Source organism: Phalaenopsis equestris, unplaced genomic scaffold, assembly GCF_001263595.1.
Source record: "Phalaenopsis equestris unplaced genomic scaffold, ASM126359v1 Scaffold000301, whole genome shotgun sequence".
Taxonomy (NCBI): domain Eukaryota; kingdom Viridiplantae; phylum Streptophyta; class Magnoliopsida; order Asparagales; family Orchidaceae; genus Phalaenopsis; species Phalaenopsis equestris.
In genome coordinates this window covers 612,790-631,613 of record NW_018164743.1, presented here as the reverse complement: position 1 = coordinate 631,613, position 18,824 = coordinate 612,790, and the positions used below count along the sequence as shown (strand labels likewise).

The window sequence follows — 18,824 nt, the reverse complement described above, 5'->3', positions numbered from 1 at the left end:
AAATTTATGTTGAAGCTATTTTATATTAAAGATTTGATACTAGATGGTTAAGTTGGTTGCTCTTTTCTTTTGTTCAATATCGAGAATACTTTTCTGGAGAGAAATATTCACCTTTGTTCTTTCTTTCGAAAATTTATATCATTGGGAATGTCTTTGCTCTATGCAAATGTTTAGGCTAAATGCTTGATATTAATATCTCCTTCCATTTTCCTCCAGCTTATTTAAGAAAAGCTATGAATGGAGACGATATATGTGCAGCTCTTTGTTTTGAAATTTTATGTTGATGTTATTTTATATATTAAAGTTCTGATGTTATATGATTAATTTGGTTGCTCGTGTCTTTTGTTCAATCTAGAGAAGCATTTTCTAGAGAGAAATTTTAGCACTATTTATTATTATTATATTTTTTTTGAAAAATTATACCATTGGTAATAGCTTTGTTTTGTGCAAATGTAAATGTTGGATGTCATATATTGAAATTATGTGATAAGCAAAAATAAATAAAATAAAATAAACAAGAATAATAATAAAATAAATTAATTAATAAAAGGTGCGGATGATTAGAAGAGTCGCAACCCTCATAGAATTTTTAACTCATTCGAAACAGTCAAATGAGCAAGGAGTAGGGCTGTAAAAAAAGCTCGTTGTTCGCGAATAGCTCGTGTTCAGCTCGTTAAGTTGCTCGTGTTCTGCCCGTTCTTTAAGTAAATGAGCCGAACATCAACAATTTTTTAAAGCTCGAATTATAAATGAGCCGAACATGACCAACTCTTTGTTCGCTTGTATTCGGCTCATTTTAGCTCGAAATAAAAAATATATATATAATTATTTATATAATAATATATTATATATATATATTTATATCTAAGTTTAAATCGTAACAGCTCATGTGATAATGTAGTTATTTGTCTTCTTTTGCATAGATTTAGTTCATGTTCAAATCTAATACTCTACATCTATTTTTTTTAATTTAATTTTAACGAGTCAATTTTGAGCCGAACACGAACACACTGTTCATGAGCCGATTTCGAACACAAGCAATTTTAAACGAGCCGAACACTAGCCAAACCTAAGCTCGCGCAAGCTCGACTCCTTTATAACAATAGTAAGGAGAAACTGCCATTGCCTAGAGTGAGAATGGAAGAAACAGTAGAAGAAGAAGGGGAATTCAAAGGAGAAGGAAAGCTTCGTGCCCAAATCAAACAGCTTTGCTAGTATTCGTGTGTATGGAAGATCGGGTGACTCGACATTGTGCTCGCGAAGGAAGAAGAGGTAGCGTTGAACTTCTGTCGTGTTTGCGTGCGTATAGGGGAAGAGGAGGAAGAAGCGTGTGATTTGCTTGGGCGTTCGATACCCAAAGATGAAGAAATCTCGCCTGCGGTTCTGGATCGAACTGAAACCGAAGGGTACTTTTATTAAACTTTTCTTGATGTCTTCTTTCTGCATAGTATTTTTACTGTAAAATTGTTTAACTTTTTTAATGATTAGGTTGCATATCTACTCTTTTTGTTAATGAAGGCATAATGTATTATAATAACGCAAAACATAAGTTCAAAATCGTTTGATGTTTTAAGAGTTTCATCTTGTCCATGTGGTGAGAGGTGTGTTGAGTACCAATCAAGAAGATAATGCAACTACGAGAAGAGATTTTACTTGTCCCAGAGACATGACACCTCAAGATTGTAACTATTTTCGTTGGATTGATGACACTGATGTGTTTGCTCTAGACAGTGATCATGTTATGAGAGATGTTGTTATGAGGATGAGATTCGGAAGACTTGATCGACAGGACATGAAAGTGATCGTCATTCTAGGCTTCCTGTTATTTTAGTGCCCATCGTTATTGTAAATATATGCATGAAATGATTTGTCACTTTTTAAGTATCAGAGTATTTTGCACTCCACTGAAATTTTTTGTGTGGCATGACTTGTTTCTGTTATTTTATTCTAATTATTTTGAAAATTTCAAGTATTCTGATATATTACATTTATAAAGACAAAATAATTTTTTTCATCAAAAACAACAACAACACATCATATTATCCAAAGAGACTCCTGCTTTTCCAACAACAGCTTTCTCACTTCACATGAGGAGCTGCTTCTCCAAGGTACCAGACCCTCAATACCCATGCATTTACACATCTAACATTTAAACTTTAATTTTTACAGACATACCACTTTATCTATGTATTAAAAGACATATTTCACTTTTTAAATCTAAAAATGATGGTATTTTTGATGTCATGGTAAAAATACAGTTGGTCTAAATGTAAAAAAAATAAAATTTAGGTGTTAGACATATAAAATCATTGGGTGATATATATGTAAATATTCTGCCGTATTTCATCAATTTTCATGACTAAATAAATAAATAAATATATATATATAATATATAAACGCATAAAAATTGTGTAATATTTAATGAAATTGTTAAATTGTAAATAACATGCTCTCATCGACATTGAGATTCCACTTGCAGCTGTTGACGGGAAAGATATCCATGGAACTGGAGATCTTAGGAATGAACTTTGGATGCATTCTTGGAGCACTTGGCTCTGGGAAGTTACCGGAGAAGGACTGCCTTCTTCCGTTACTCTCGAAAGTCCTCGGCTACTGCATCGTCGCTGCCTCAACCACCGTCAAAGTCCCTCAGGTACTAGCCTTAAGCTGTTTTTGATTCTGTTTTGTTTTATAGTTTTGAAAAGTTTTTCTATTTTGTTTTGATTTTGGGAGAAAAAAGTGGATTTTCGAGGGTTTAGAGGAGTACGTTTTTTATTGCTCTGTTTTTTATTTGTGGGCAGATTGCTGCTGCGATTTGCAGAGCGGCAAGATTTAGTAGTGGTTTGGTTGGTGGATACTAGATGTCATTTGAGGAAAGTGAGTCGTGTCATCTGCACTTTCTTGATTAGGGTTGAACCTTTGAAAAAGATCAATGGTGTAAATTGAGATCCATTGGAGGTTTAGAGTAACTCTTTTGGTCATATTCAGTTTTTCTGATTAATGGAATTCAGAGCTACTGTTTTTAGGATTTTTAGCAAGTATATGCTTCAATGTGCATGGTCCTTGAAGTTGTGAAATTCCAGAAATTTAAGGTGATTTGTAGATAAATGAAGAATTACGCTAGGTTCTTACTCCTGGAAACTGTGCTTGGGCCCAATAGGGTGTTGTTCTAGGGTTCCTATGTTTGACTTCAATCGAGGGAGAAGGCTTCAACATGTCTCAAAATACAATTTATTGTTTGGGGGATGCTTGTTTTGTTGTATTCATGATTTAAAATTGCGTGATATGACATGCAACTTAAAGCTCGCCTTAATGGTCTTTTAAAAACTTGCATTGGCTATTCCATGAGGCTTACATATCATATAGTGTGAGGCGCGCCTCTTGCGCTGGTTCAGTTAGATCTATAATTTTTTTTAAATAAATATAAAATAACTCCAATAAAACACTCATTATATACCAAAATGCTACACAATTGAACATGTTATTGAATCTCATTATTTTAAATTCTAATAAACATTTTTATTAATTATTATTGATTAGATAAGAGAAAGATATTTGGTGTTGAAGATAAGGAGAAATGGGAGAACATGAAAAAAATGCGCTCATTCTAATGAAGACCCATTGAGTGATGAGAGTGATGTAGATTATGAACTTAAAATTATAATCTTGATTGTGATGTAGATTATGAACTTAAAATTATAATCTTGATTGCTTGTTGCATTTTTTTTTTTAACGGAGGACAGTAGGAGTGAGAGGGAAACTAATTGTATAGAACTTCTTTTGAATTGTTATATTATTATTTCTTAATTTAATGTTACCATAACATTTTTTTATTTTATTATATGATGTTTGAAAACTAATATATTATTTATTATTTACATAATTTGCTATTTTATGATAATAGGAAGTTAATATGTTACATTGTTATCTATTAATGGGCTATAATGTTAAAATTTTACTTCATATTATGTACTTTGAACTTAGCATAATACTTCTTACTTTGTGCAATTTGTTAATTTATAGATAAAAATAATGTCTCAAAACCAAATTACACAATTTTAAACCTTGGTTGTATTAGAGGTTGTGCAATAAAACAAACTTTGAACTCTACCTTGTGCCACAATGCCATTCTTGCTGGATGCTCCGCTACCCCCGCTATCCATGGACGTCATCGGGTCATCCTCTCATCTGTGTCCTAAATAGATTAAACTATTTCATTTACAACTAATAATCATAAATTTTTTTTTTCATGCATTTAGTTTACAACGAATCAAATAATCTTAGGAAATTAAATTACATAGTATTTAATTTACTACATTTGGATTATACATGCATGTTAAGAATGGTTTGTTTTTTAGTATCTCCTATTACTAGTATTTTTCATTTTAGCATCTTCTATTATTGATATATCATAAATCTTGTTTCTTTCTTTTATCATGGATAGTTATGACTGATATTATTATTTTTCTAATATTTGATCTATCCTCCTCCATTTAACTTGGAATATTTCTCTATGAGATTAAAGAGGAATACTTATTTTCTCACTCCCAAAAACTACATGATATCAGAGCCCATTTTAGTCTTGGAAACTATGACCTAGTCCACTATTGCGTAGCTCCTGTCTCTCCCGGGATCGCCCATTACCATCATCTTCGTGATCGACCACCTGCCTTACAGTCATGATTAGAGCCACTGGGAAGGCAACACTTAGATCGCAATGTTCATAAACCATTTACAGGCGCGATCAGAGCTCGCTGAGAAGGCAACTCTGGGATCGCGTCTTTCTTAAGTCTTTCTCGATACAGATGCAATTAGAGTCCGCTGGGAAGGCAACTACTGGATCACGGAGTTCAGAGACCCAAGAGATACAGTCGAGACCCATGTGATACAATCTAGAGTAGAGCCGGTTGGGAAGGCAACGAGCGGATCACGATGTTCAAAGACCCAACTTCATGTGGAGTTTCTTGTCTTCTTGTGACGTCGAAATTGCACAAGCCGAGTTGATATCTGAACCAGGGCTTGTTTCTCTTTTTGCTTGAGGTAGTCACTGCACGTTTGTTGCTCTTTTTCAGATTTTAAAGATATCATACAAATCAATAATGATGAAGTGGGTTCAAAGAAAATTTACCAAATCGACTAGTTTCATTATAAACATAATGGCTAAAATTGGGAATTTAACTGGAGAAATTTTAAAACATACTACTAGTGTTCTAAATATAAAAAATTGGCAGTACAAGAATTTTCTGGTGATAGCATGACTCATCAACTCCATGAAATCTATCATTGGAAAGCCTCTTATATTCCTTCCTATCGCTTGAGATATGTGGGAGCTCGTTTAATGTCTCTATTCAGACTTGGAGAATTCTTTGCAAAATTTTTGAGTTGAAAACTCAACTTTGAAAATTCAAACAAAATGACTATGATGCTACTACGTATAACAATGAATTAGCAATATTATGATAGAAGCTTGATCGATGTTATGATGACATTTGAGAAAATTTGAATGAGTATGCTCGTCACAGGAAGAGAGAGGAAAACAATTGAGTCTACATATCCTTAGTCGGCCTTAATTGAAATTTGGACGAGGTTTGAAGTCGCATCCTCGGTAGAAAACTCCTACCCTTTATTCGAGAAGCTATTTTTGAATTTACACTCGAAGATTCAAGAAGAAAAATTATGTTGTGCAACATCAAATCTTCTCGTAACACTGAACAAGTGAATTCAACTTTTATGTCAAAGGGGGTTGATACTGACAAAGTTGGCTATAAAAATCATGGCGTGAGCCTTGCAAAAAATCATGACACAGGAGAGAGGCATGTTGAAAGCTTTATGGTAAGCTTACAAATTGGAAATCAAAATTCAAGTGTGAATGTGAAGCTTATCAAGCCACTGTTGAAGAAACTCAGGAGCTACTTGCTAATTTGAAAACCATACATTTTGCGAAGAAGCAACTAGAGCACTTGCACAAATTGTTTCAATCTTCAAAATTATTTCAATCTCTGTCTTGCTCCTTAAGCTCTTGCTTTGTTAGTTGTTATTCCTAATGTTTTTCACTTCTGAATAATTAATTTTGATGTAACTAATAACATCATGGGTTGCTTTAAAGTATTTGATTTTTTAAAACCCTTCTTGATGTTCTCCATGCTCTTAATCTATTGTGTAATTTGTTGTTCGTTAATAAAATTATTGCTAATCATCAATGTTAAGCTAACTTATATTCGTCTTATTGTTAGTTTTAGGAATAGATTACGGGGAGGATGATTGGAAGTGCTAAGAAAAAAAGATGGATTATTATTTTGATGATGGACTTGGCTTGAATAGACAATGTATTGTCGAAGTGTTGGTTTAAATTCTATTTCTATTTTGAAAGACAATAAAATTATGTTATTACTTTATAGATTCGACCATCACAATTTTCAGTATCTAAAATACTTATTTCCAAAATTATTTTAGAATAAAAATTTGTATTTGTTTCAATGTGAAGTGTGTTAGTTTACTAAATATCATGACATTTTCTCCACAAATATACAAACCAATTATACCGTTTACGTTAGTCCATAACGATATTTGAGGTCTTTATAATAACCTTACACATTATGGGAAAAGATAGTTTGTGACTTTCACTGATGATTATATTAGATAAAATTGAGTTTATTTATAAAAAAAATCTGAAGTGGAAATGATTTTTAAAAAAAATTTACAGCATGGTACACAAAAGATTTTAAAAATAACTCAAATATTACGAAATGATAATTGCCGAGAGCATTTCAAAAATATTTTGTGTTAAATTTCTCTTGAAAAAAATATAATTCATCAGAGCTCGTGTCAAAACCTTACAACAAAATGATCTAATTGAAAGAAAAAATATACATTTATTGGAGATAGTTCGGACATTGTTATATATCAATCAGGTGCTTAAATATCTTTGGGGTGAAGTCATTCTTATTGCTATAGTTCTCGTAAATAGAACACTCAATAAAGTTTTAAACATTGAAACAACTTTTGATGTTGTTCAAAATTTTTATCCAAAGAATCGGCTTATATTTTCTTTATTTGTAAAGATATTTGGGTGTCCTATTTGGTTCACATTCATCGTCTATGAAAATTTGAATCTCGAGCCTAAAAAACGTATGTTTGATGGTTATGCTTCTAGCCAAAAGGGGTATAAATGCTTTGATCCCACAACTAGAAAAATATTTGTTATCATTGATGTCACATTTTCTGCGCTTCAACCCTTTTTTTCACCTCATCTTCACAGGAGAGAACAAAACAAAGATATTTCCACTGAGTTTCAGGATTTTTTGCACACTAAAGACTCCCAAAATAGTAGCGTTCATCTTTAAAACTCATGCGAAATCTTATTAGGAGAAAGTGAGTTGAGTCTTTTAGATATTGAAATTTTTATAATGTTATCTCATGATGTTCATAACAAAGAAGAAAAAAAAAACAACAGTGGTATCATTTCATTTTGTTTATTCGCAACAGATGATAACTCAAAAGAAAAAAAATCTACAAATCCTTCATACTGCCCAAAATCTGCGAATCTGCCAAGGAATGTCCTCACTAATCATTTTCCACATGCTCAGGCCACCTCATCTTCGAGTTCTGAGTCTTGTAGACCTGAATCTATGCCTAGTTTGATGCCGAGTTTAATGAATCTAGTTTTCCCATTAGGGAAAAGTCTTACCCCCAACATCTATTGTCCCACATATGAAAACTTCTCTCACTGTTCGCGTTTTTTACTTAACAATTGTCATGTATGGAGATTTCAAGTACCGTGCAGGATGCTATGAAAGTTCCTACGTGGAAGAAGAAAGTTTTCAAAGAGATAGAAACTCTTCAAAAAAGTAACACGTGGGAAATAATTGATCTACCTAGAGGACAGATACCTGTCATTTGTAAATGGGTCTTTACAATCAAGTATAATTCTGATGACTCTCTAGAACGGTATAAGGCTTGATTGGTTGTCAAGGGATTCGCTCAAGCTTATGAAATTGATTATTTAGAGATATTTGTTCCAGTTGTAAAACTCTACTTTGTAAGGATTTTTCTATCACTTTCAGCTAATCTTGACTGTCCCCTCCCCTACAATAATTGGATATAAATAATGCCTTCCTCAATAGGGACTTGGAGGAAAAAGTATATATAGATGCACCTCCGGGATTAGTGAGAAGTTTGACACAAAAGTATGTAAACTGAAAAAATCCTTATGCATGTTGAAGCATTCACCGAGTACGTGGTTTGAAAAAATTGCACTATTTGTTAAAGGCTAAGGTTATACTCAAGGGCAAGGAAACCATATAATGTTTTTCAGACATTCAAATGATGGAAAAATAATCATATTGATTATGTATGTGGATGATATTATTCTCGTAGGAAATGATTCATATGAGATGAATCGTTTGAAGAATTCTCTATTTGTTTTTGAAACCAAGGATTTAGGATCTCTGAGGTATTTTTTTGTCATGGAGATTGCTAGATCGAAGAAATGAATTGTTGTCTCTAAGCAGAATTATGTTCTTGATCTTCTTAAGGAAACTGAGATGAGTGAGTTTAGACTTGTAGATACTCCTATTAATCCAAATCGAAAACTAGGAGATGAGAATGAAGGTGATCTAGTGAATACAGTTATGTATAAAAAATTAGTCTGAAAATTGATATACTTATCATATACACGACCAAATATTGCCTTTGCTATGAGTTTTATGATAAACACCTTGAAGCAGTCAAGAAAATCTTCACATATCTAAAAAATATACCTAATAAAGACTTATTTCAGAAGACTTTACAAAAGAATAGAGTACACTAATGCATATTAGGTAGCCTCATTTATTGATAGGAGATCAACGTTTGGATATTGCACCTATGTATGGGGAAACTTGGCTACATGGCGAAGTTAAAAAACATAATGTGGTTGAAGGAGTAGTACTGAGGTAGAATATATTGTTTTGACTAATGGATTATGTGAGATGTTATGGTTGAAAAGAATTCTTGAAGAGCTGCAGATCTTAATAAACATGTCAATGAAGTTATAATATGACAATAAAACAGCTTTAAATTGCGAAAAATTCCGTGCAACATTATCACAAAGAACATGTGGAGATTGACAATCACTTAATAAAAGAGAAGATTGGTTGTAGATCTATTTGCATGCCATTTATCCTTATTTCTCTATAAATAGCAGATATCTTCACTAAAGGATTGTTTAGGCCTAATTTTGTGCTTCTTGTAAGTAAGTTGGGCTTGATAGATACTTATGCTCCAACTGAAGCGGGGGTGTAGGATTTTTAGTTTCTCCTTTTATGAGTATTTTCTATTTTTGGTATATTCTATTATTGGTATGTCATAAATCTTATTTTCTTCTTTTATCATGAGGAGTTATGGCTGATATTATTATTTTCCTAATATAAGATCCATCCTCCTCTATTTAACTTGTAATTTTTTTCTACGAAATTAAAGAGGAATAATTATTTTTCCACTAAAAAAACTACAAGAACTTTGCAAATAAATAGTCCTTTATTCTCATATACCTGAGTTTTCCTTATATTGGAAAGTATTTAGAGAAAATAAAAGGGGCCCCTTAGTACTTCATTTTGTTAGAGCACGGTGTGAGTGTCGTTACATATGGAACATAAGATGAAAATTTAGCTTGGAAGCAGGGGACAATGAAGTGTTCATGGTTGATTTTATGATGTGATGGGCTTTTATGGGTTGATTGGAATATCAGGTGGTCAACGTATTATCATAATATTCTTATCCAAAATATTTTGAGTTGGCTTGGCAAATTTAGTTTTCCATTCGTTCTTGTTAAGTATTGCATGGCTGAAAACTATAATTCAAAAATACATTCTTACACAATTTCTTGTCATGTTAACTTTGATATATCCTTTTTATTTCTTATTATTTTCTTGATTTGTTTCATCTGATTTCTTTATTTGTGCGTCTTTTTCTCTTTCTCAAACATTTCCAAATTAAGTCTATTTTCTTTATCTTCACTATCTGGTGCTTCAATTTACTCTATATAATGTATTGTTTCATTTTGGCTCTTTCAGTTTTACTGCATTACCCATTTTGTTTTTTTTAATGCTTTCTTTTATACAGAACTTGAATGTTTGTCAATTCTTTGTTACCAAGTACTGAAATCCAGAAAACATAACAAACTAAAGTTTCTTGAATCTCTCAAGTTCCTAATATATGATGCCCTTGAGAAATTTAGTAAATATAACCATTCGACTTGTATTTCATCGGCAATGTTCTCACAAATATATTTATATAATTTTTTATTATTGACTGCTCATGATATTTGGAATACCATGGAAATGGTTTTTTTTTTCCTTATAATAAGGACATCTGGAATTTATATTCTTTTTAATTGAAGGATTGATGAAATTCAGGGTCTTAGAATGTCAAACACCTTCCTGCGGTATTCACAGAAATTCATGAAGGTTATTGTATGTAATGTGGTAATGTGAGGATATCAGGATAACTTGACTTTTTTTTTGGAACTATTTGCACCATTTATGTACAACTAAAAATGGAGGCGCTGTGCACCATGCAAAAAATTATAGTTACATTTTAGGAAAGGCAAGCCCTAAACTTTGGCTTGATTTTGTGCCCAATCTGATATGAGGTTATTGATTCTTGTAATGGACACTAAAGTTGGAGTTTATGGAAATCATTGTTACCCATTGAAAGCTCTTCCAAACCATCCCCTTCCTCCCACACCACCATTTGCAAACCCTAAAACTCCTTCGTTGGCAAGGGATCTTAAGCTTTTTAAAGTTTCCTTTTTCCTTCTTAAATGTAAATTCATTTTTACAAATTTTTTTCCTTTTGCAAGCTTTTATTTTTTTCTTAGTTTACTTATATTTTTTTTTGTGTTTCTTCTTTTCATCTCGCAATTTTTTTCGATCTTCTCAAAATTTTTGTTCATCACTTTCTTTTGTCCTAGTTGGCCTCATTCTAAATAAGTTATCTCCTCCTTACTTAGGGAGATACATTTAAGAATTATTTTTCCATATGCTTTCATGAATCTCGCAATGTCTAGTTTGAAATTCTGAATCTGGAGTGCTTTCTTTCCCTTCTTTGTGTATCTTCTCTGCTATTGTTTCTTGTTGATTGGACACTTTTACTATAAATTTGTCGGCTTTTTTAAAAGTGTGAAAAACCAAAATAGTCCCCTGACTGTTAAGAAGCGTCCAATTTAGTTCCGAGTTTCAAAATGCTCCAATTCAATCCCAAACTATTAAAAGTTTTTTTGAAATTAGTCCTAAATTAAAATTTCGGTTACATTTTATCGTGTCCTTTATGAATTAAAGGGTAGATAGGCAATATGCTTGTTAAAACCATAACGTTTTCACTGGACAGGAAAACTAACGTTTCACTATTAAGTGATTTTGGGAAAAAAAAAGTAATTATATGCATAAAATTTAAATTATTTCAAGAAGTTGATATTATTCAACTTTTATTTTTTAAATTTTTAATCAATTGTTAAAATTTATAACAAATTTTAGCAAATCTTGTGAACCATATGATTTAATAAATAAATTTTTTTTTAATATGACCAATCTCTATAATGTGGTGCAGTAATAAAAATAGGAATAGTACCACTAGAAGTCCCCGCCACCTTCATCTCTTTTACTATTTGCGATGATAAATTTTTTTGTTATTTAATGGAGCATATCTCTGTACTCTGACTTCATAGTTTTAAAAATAAATTTAAATTATTATTTTGATTTGTCTAGCTAAAAAATTTGGGATCCTAGATGATAGCTTTTAAAAAATAAATTTAAAGTATTATTTTGATTTGTCTAGCTAAAAACTTTTGGATCCGAAATGATAGGTTTAATATTTAGCTAATCCATTCTCAAATTGTGAATAGACGGATTTTCCCTATCCCTACAAGTTCTGAAGAGCATCGTTAAATTTAACAGAGAATTTGATTTTTGACCAATTTGGAATAACTTTTGATAGTATTGGACTAAATTGGAGCATTTTAAATCTCGGGGATTAAATTGGGCACTTCTTAATAGTCGGAGGGCTATTCTGTGCTTTTATTTTAAAATTGTGCCATGACTTTTCTTGCTTTACTTTTTCACTTGCACCAAAATATATATGTTTCTCCTTATAGTACTTGTAGCTATTCTTTGTAACTTTTGTATCTGTACAACTTCATCATTGCTTCAACGCATCTTGTCTATTTTGAAACATTTTCAGGTCATCCTTAGATTTAGTGCCATCTCTTTCCTCGAAAACTTGCTATTTTAGAGCCACCATGTTCGATTTCATTTGAAAGTTCTCAAATTACTCTTCTTCTCATGATATTAGCATTTGTTCATAAACTACTAAAGAACCAAACAAAAGAACAAGTGTGTAGTTTGATAATTCATCTGCCTTGTGACAATTATTTTCTTATAGTTCTATTCTTTTATTGAAAATTGTCAATTGTAGGACTTGGCTTATCAATTCCGGGTTTATATACTCCATTCCATGTTACTGAAGGTTGTTTCTAATTTTGGTGGGATGACTGAACATGTATGGAATCTTTTTTCCAAACTTCATCTTGAAAAGCTTCCATTCCTGTATGAGAAGGTCAATTCTAGTTTCCTGTACTGCATTGATACCTTCATGGATGATGACTAATTTGGCACAGATTTATTTACTTATTCTCAAATTACAACTCTTCATGTAATTGTTAAATTTTAAAGAATAGCTTATAGCGATAACACTTCTAACTTGATTGATATCCAACTCATTATGAGGCCATTCAAAAATTTGCTGTGAAAAATCTTTCCATCTGTTTCTTTCGTTAAAGACTTGTAAACATATGATACCAAATCCCAAATACCCATGCCATCAGATTGTAAAGACTAGATTATTCTAACTTTTTTCTTAAATCAAATATTACATTATCAAAAATAGGTGATCCAGGGTGAATTTTCCCACAAAGGCTAAATTGGAAGGAAATTGGTCTGTGGATCGGCTCTAGGATGTAAGTCCAAAATAGAGCTGAGACTCTGATACCTTTGATTGCTAACACATGACCAAATGGGGATGGAAGATTGGCTGGGATTATCAAAAACCTTTCTTAATAACAAATACGAAACACAATTTATGGATTAAGATAAATTTTGTGGCAGTGCGTAAGCAATTTAGTACAAAATAAAAAAGCAATACACAAGTGATGTTCATGTGGTTCAACATAACCTTTTTACATTCTCGCATAAGTATTAATGCTTATTCTACTATCCCAAACACTTCTTTGCTTGCAAGCCAATGAAGTAACCCTGATGCCACTTCTTACTATAAGAGGAAGAGCGCCCTCACCTGGATTATGGACCAGGGCACCCTTTTAAGTCTCCATCAAGAGACTTAGCAAAGAAAAATAATAAAGCCATAAACATATAGATATGAGTATGCCTTATACATGCAAGTATGTCATGTTGAAGCGTATTTAGATAAAAAAAATTGAACTCAACCGTTTGAATATTAGAAGAAGTGGATTTAATAATATAAGATTTTCCTTTTGATTTATAAATTTATTGAGGGTTACAATTATAGGGTATATATTGAAATCATTACAATTCTTAGTGTCACATTCCTACCTTGTACAATCCCTACATCATAGCATTGTAAAGTTGGGATTGACATGAAGAGGGATATCTTGATTTATTTGCTCAACATTTTAGGATTCATATCATTTTATATGAAGTTCTCAAAATAAGGATCAAATGTACAATGAGTCATTCAATTTTCACATTTACATTATAGTACATGGTATAATCCCATTAGAAAATATTTATAGTGATAAGATAGATAAATTTCATTTACAATGCAGTAATACTTAAATGTAATTCATGTAAATCTTTAAAGCAGAATGCTTTGTTACCAACACTATTTATCTCATTTCAAAAGAGGACATTATACATTATCATTGTAACTATCTAGAAGAATAAATTTTAATGTTATAGTATCACCTAAATAGAAATCCATAGGCGGTGCTTCATATACATGCCATATGTCATACAAATATATTATATAATGAATATAGATTGATATACCTTGTTCTCAACATAGAACTAGAGTCCATCTCCTAATCCAATGGTTCTGGATATATGCATGCACTTTTAGATCATATGATTATAATTCATGTCACATAATCGTAATCTCTATTCATGAAGATGAATGCCAAATCATAGCTGCAATCGGGCCTTGAAGATGCCATATCTTGGAATCATGCAAAATTAGTTCTAAGCCAATAAATTAAACATTATATCAACTTATATCATCTAAGTCATATCAAGAAAATAGACAAGATCATGTAACTATAAACCCAAAAGAGAATATAATTTTTACAAAATAGATCAAGCATATTTTTGAATGAGAATATGTACATAAGTATTGATCCAACTACCTATTGACAAAGTCCACGATATGCTGAAATATGAACATTATCACAAAACATGGTTATCCAATCTATTTCATGTCATAATTATGTATGGGTCATGTTAGATAATACCAGTGTATAGGTCTTGTTAGATAATACGAGGTAGTTCATGAAACATGTTGGAATCTTAGAATTCAAAGTCATGCCATTGTATAGAAGCATGTAAAATACAAGTAGTCGTACACAAGTGAACATATTTGCATTTGATGAATAAATACAACTTCATGGTGCATTATATAGTATATTTCAAAATAATATGCATCATATGTCTAAAAGATATATTGAACATTTGTTACAAACTAGTATACAAATACTTTTGTAGTAAAACATTCATATCATATGGTAAGAACATACCATAGAATAGTAAACATTGTTCTTGTTTTTTACACATAGCACAAAATTGTAAGCAATATCACAATGGCTATAACTCTTAGGAAAAGTAGTCCTAAATCATCATCTTGGTGTTAGTTGTCTTGTATTTTACTTCAAGTGGTACCTATATCAAATGCAAATCGGCTAGAAACATGCTCAATCCATACGGCATGCATGATGTTTTTTTCTTATATGACTATTCTTTTTTACCAGAGCTTTCACATTAATAGGCTTATTCAGTTAAACATGTTAACCTTCCCTTCTGTAGGTCATTATGTTCTTTGTGCTATTCATGAATCTTCCTTATACATATAATTTATTTTCATTCACCCATATCACTATCATTCATACATATTATTTACAATCATTGCTTGAAACATCTATATCCGGTAACCTATGACTATCCAATGATTTTTAAACTAATAATAAATATCATTCTTATCATATGATGCAGTGTACAGTCATCATACATATGTATGTTTACAAGGAATTGCAAATCAAGCATAGTCATATATGTCCATAAGAATGGTCAAAGATGCAAATTGATGTATCACTCATATGTACATCTTATTCAATTATGCATGTTTTCACAACACTGCCTGCCACCATACCACATAACAATACTCTACCATGCATGAGGCCATAATTGTAGACCATTACATATATGGAGTAAATTATAGAATAATACTCATGTTGGTTCACAAATTATTCACGACAATGGTGTACGAATCATATGAAAATAATAACTTTTTTTGCTATTTGATGTAGTCCACTTGGACTACTGGTTTAATGTTTTATCTTTAACCACAAGATCTTGAGTTCAAAGCGTAGCACAATGGTGTATGGAACAACGCATTACAATTTATTGATAAAAATTCACCAAAAACTCTGATTATTAATTAAATCATGCAATTCTTATGAGAAATCATTGGAGGGACAATAACTCTAATATTTGAGTTAGAAGAATGGTGTTTTGCCTCAAGAGGATTGTTTATCTTAATTGCCTAGGCTCTGGAGTCAATCTCCAAGAACTTTAAATTGCTCTCCCTTTATCCTCACTTTCCTCTCATTCTCGCCCCTCACAACAACAACCCCATGATAGAGAACACTTTAGAATAATACGTATAGGGGAACGCTAATTTGTTATGTCTTGAAGTTTTGGTATAGTGTTTAAGTTGCACAATTGAAGCTCGATGCACTATAGTGCTCATAAAACAACAACAACAACAACAACAACAACAACAACAAAGCCTTAATCCCACTACGTGGGGTCGGCTACATGAATCCTTTTTCTCCATTGTGTCCTACTTAGTGCCATATTTTCATTTAGTTCTAGTAAGTTAAGATCATTTTTAGTACAATAAGCCCAAGTCTTCCTAGGTCTACCTCTGCCTTTCTTAACACAAGTCGAATCTAAAACATCTACTCTTCTAATCGGATCATCAGATGGTCGACGTTTAATGTGACCAATCCATCTTAAACGACTTTCTCTAATTTTGTCTGTCACATGAGCTACACCAACCCTATCTCTATAGTGCTCATAAAAGTATACATAAAATATTGCATTTAGTTAAGAGCACATTGGCGAAAGTTGTTTGCAAATCGGACAACATACTGTTCCAATAGTGCACTTGTATAGGACCTTGTCAATCATGTCATACCATAGTTTAATAAATTATGCAACAATTTTGATATAATTATACTTGCTGTGGAATTATGCTCATTATTATTTACTTTATTCTATTTAGTACTTGCTATATTTTGTCATAGTATAAAAAGGGTAATTCCTTAATTATAGGTATTCATGTTTATTCCATAATTATAGGAATTACTTAATTGTAGGAAGATTTCTTTCCTCCTTTTATATCTTGTACTCGCCTATTTATAGGTGAATTATCTATGTATTCAGTAATGAAAAATGTTATTCAAAATTCTCTCTCTCCCGCTCGGTTCGATCACGGCCCTTCTCTCCCGCGATTCTCCTTTACCGAGAGCTGCTCTAATTTTTCGTTCGCATCCGAGCGCCACTCCTGCCTATCGCGCATCTCTCCGATCGTCCGCGTCGGCTTCCGCGATCGTCTGCGACCGCTTCCGTGTCGTCCGCTTCCGCGTCGTCTGCTTCTCCCGCATCGTTCGCTTCTCCCGCATCTCCCGTATCGCGCTTCTCCCATGATCTCCTGCGCCGACCCGAGCACAATGGCCTCCCGCGATCTTCCGTAATCCCATCGACGACTCTTCTCCACGATCCCCCGATCTTCCGCAATCCACGATCCCGCGATCTCCCGCGCCGAGCATAGGCAGTTACTTTTGTGCTCAATGACGAAGTACCATGCCTGCAACTCCTCATCCACTAGTGATGTCACTTCTAGCCACCCCTCCGCGGCTGGGGCTCCATTGCCCAGCAATTCAAACAGTAATTCTGTCCTCATCACCAGCCACAAACTCACCGGACTGAATTACCTCCAATGGTCGCAGTTAGTCATGATGTTTGTATGCGGCAAAGGCAAAGATGACTACCTCACTGGTGATGCTCCAGCTCCGATGACGACAGATCCGTCATACAAGACTTGGAAAACCAAGAATAATATGGTTATGGCCTGAATTGTTAACTCGATGATACTTGATATTGACGGAAATTTTCTTCTCTATGACACGGCTAAAGAAATCTGGGATGTTGCCCGTGAGACCTATTCGAGTGCGGACAATACAAACGAACTATTTGCTGTTGAGACCATTCTTCATGACTTTCGTCAAGGTGATCTCTCGGTCACCCAATAATTCAATACTCTTGTACGGTATTGACAACAACTAAATCTATTCGAGGTGCACCCTTGAAAGTGTCCCGAAGACTCTGTTATATTTCGCCAGATCATTGAACAGAAACGCACCTTCAAATTTCTTCTCGGCCTTAAATCTGAGTTTGACCAGACTCGCTCACGGATTTTAAATTCAAAACCTCTTCCAACAATTCGTGAAGCTGCCAAAAGGTCATGTTAGGTGCTTCCTTGTCCACTACAGCTCTCGACGGGTCGACACTTGCTGCTCATATTCCATCCACAGAAAACCGCTAACGCCAGGGCCGCCCTTGGTGTGACCACTGCCGCCGTTCTGACCATACTCGGGATACGTGTTGGCAGATTCATGGCAAACCCGCCAATGGGAAACCCAAACGGGATCATCGGGAAGCTGCCACCAACACCACTGAAGGCTCTCCAAGAACGAGCCCATTCAGCGAAGAACAGATTCATGCCCTCCAAAAGATGCTTGGTCAGTTGTCACCAGTCCAACCTACTAGTACAGCATCGGGTGCTACCGGCCTTGTTACCTATCAAGGTATTTCCCCATCCGCGTTCATCTTGGATTCAACCTCTTCTCGCGCCTGGATTGTTGACTCAGGTGCCTCCGATCATATGACCGGGGATGTCTCCTTATTAATGGATTACCGGCCGTGTACCCTCACTGTTCGGATTGTTGATGGATCAGCTTCCAAAGTTGCTGGTTTTGGTTCTGTCCTCATTTTTCCAGATTTATTTCTCACTTCTGTACTTCATGTTCTTACTTTGGATTGTAATCTGATCTCTATTAGTAAGCTCACTCATAATTGTCATTGTGTTGCTAAATTTTTTCCATATGTTTGTGAATTTCAGGATTTGAAGTTGGGGAGGATGATTGACAGTGCTGAGTTGCGTAGTGGTCTCTATCTCCTCAACAAACCCTCTGTCAATCTAGTCTCACCCACCGGGTGTAGTCCAGTATCAAGTCTGTCTTGCTTAAATCCGCTTAGTACATCTGTATTTCATTCCAGCATTAATAATGATAGTGAAATCATTCTACTTCATTATCGTTTAGGTCATCACAACTTTATGTATCTGGGAAACTGTTTTCTCATTTATTTATTAATAAAAGTCCTACCTCTTTTAATTGCGAATTTTGTCAACTTCAAAAACACACTCGTACTTCATTTCCTCGATTATCATATAAACTCACTCGTCCCTTTTCTCTGATC

General features: G+C 33.5%; 1 protein-coding gene across 1 annotated transcript in view; it reads left to right on the top strand.

Annotated features, from left to right (window-relative positions):
• Positions 1–2,427: 2,427 nt before the first annotated feature.
• LOC110025532 (mannose-P-dolichol utilization defect 1 protein homolog 2) overlaps positions 2,428–18,824 on the top strand; it is a 53,335-nt gene continuing 36,938 nt past the window's right edge. The window contains exon 1 of the mRNA XM_020726075.1: positions 2,428–2,653. Within this exon, the coding sequence (XP_020581734.1) occupies positions 2,447–2,653 (207 nt within the window). The 5' untranslated portion in view covers positions 2,428–2,446. The remainder of the gene's footprint in view (positions 2,654–18,824) is intronic.